Raw genomic sequence first — 1,676 nt, forward strand, 5'->3', positions numbered from 1 at the left:
TGGTATGACATTCTGGTACAGATTAACACTATCACTAAAGTTTAGCAAAGAGTAGATTCCCAGATACATGTTGCTTTAAAGCATGTGATTGATTTTCAACAGTGGCTGCAGACGTAAAGAAAGCAAGGTTTTCAGTCAGTTCAGGTCACAACAAATGTATTAGCGAGTGGTATTGACACCGAGTCAAATTCAAAGAAGTTGTTATACATAAAAACAAAAGGATGTTCACACACGAAGCGCAGGATGAGGTAATACGGTCAAGTGAAGACAAATTCAAAATTGAATATTTTTATGATGTTATTGATACTTTGGAACAAAGTTATGAACCTCGATTTCAAGCGCTAAGGAAGTATCACGAGATGTTTGGATTTTTATATGATGTTGCCAGAAGTCTGACAGAAGAGAAACTGCTGGCTAGTTGTAAAGATCTTCAGATCGCTCTCTCAACTCAAGATATGTCAGATGTGGATGATATTGAACTATTTGAAGAACTGAAAATATTCAGTCGTGTTTTCAGTGGTGTTAATATTAAAAGTGCCATGAAATACATAGCGGAAAATAAGTTAGGAGAAGTGTATCTTAATTTAGAAGCGGCTTTGCGGGTTATTCTGACTATGCTTGTGTCAGTAGCATCAGTAGAAAGAAGTTTTTCGCGTTTGAAACTGATTAAAACATACTTGCGGTCGACAATGAGTCAGAACAGACTTTCTTCATTAGCTATATTATCTATCGAAAACGACATATCTAGTATTGATATGACAGAAGCAATCCAGGTGTTTAGCAACAGGAAATTTCGTAAAGTTCCCATTTAGATAAGTTTAGTAATTTTTAAATATCCTTTATGAATCTAATTTGAAGAATCTCACTGCAGAGAGAGAATCAAAGGTGTTCTTCCAACTTTTTCCTTAATGTTACTGTTATAATTCAAAGTATACTCAAAAACTGCCGAAGAAATTCTCTAAAATAAAAAAGTCAAACAACAAAAATCGAATGATTATGATAACGAGCTCTATGAGGTGAAGCTAACAACCAAATGATGATGCTTGAATGAATGGAAACTGGTCTAATTTTGCTGATATTACGATGTAAATATTTCTTCGTAATTATTGTGTATATATAATTTTTTATTCTATATTAGTGTCTGTAATATTATTTACTTTTGAATATATAAGTGGAAAAACATAACTCCATACATCTTAACCCTAAAGTGCATATTCGAAAGTGATTTTGCCATCTTATTAAAATAATATAGAAAACTCTTCATTTAAAAAAAAAATGTTGTTACATGCAAGTAAATGGGATATTTTGGAAAACAACAAGAAATGAAAGACTTTTAAGAAAAAAACTTGTTTGTATAAATCTTATTCGTATTAAAGGACTAGGAAGATCTTGGCTGAAAACGTTTCCCTAGAACAGTAGGAAGAGATACAACAAGATTGATGATAAAATAGAATAAAGGTAAGTTGTTACTTAAGTGTATTGGTATATGTAAACATATGTTAGTGGGTTTATTTAAATATTGCATGTTATTATTAAGAACATGTTGGGTTTCGCCTAGAACTTATACAATCCGAGCGGATCCTTCCGAAACCAAAACTTTTGGGTGGGCAACTGTTGTTGAACAAACATTATACTTTGCTGGAACTTATGTAACCAGTACAATTTCACCTGTAATT

General features: G+C 32.3%; 1 protein-coding gene across 1 annotated transcript; it reads left to right on the top strand.

Moving 5' to 3' along the window:
- The first annotated feature begins 221 nt into the window (after positions 1-221).
- Positions 222-812, top strand: LOC145687175 (uncharacterized). The gene has a single exon (XM_081760638.1). It carries the CDS (start codon positions 222-224, stop codon positions 810-812), a length of 591 nt encoding a protein of 196 aa, XP_081616764.1.
- Positions 813-1,676: the final 864 nt, after the last annotated feature.

This window comes from Thermobia domestica, chromosome 6, assembly GCF_964235325.1.
Source record: "Thermobia domestica chromosome 6, izTheDome1.hap1.1, whole genome shotgun sequence".
Taxonomy (NCBI): Eukaryota; Metazoa; Arthropoda; class Insecta; order Zygentoma; family Lepismatidae; genus Thermobia; species Thermobia domestica.

Bases quoted from the DNA above. Each gene is read 5' to 3' on its own strand.
- LOC145687175 (XM_081760638.1), top strand. From the start codon at position 222: ATGTTCACACACGAAGCGCAGGATGAGGTAATACGGTCAAGTGAAGAC.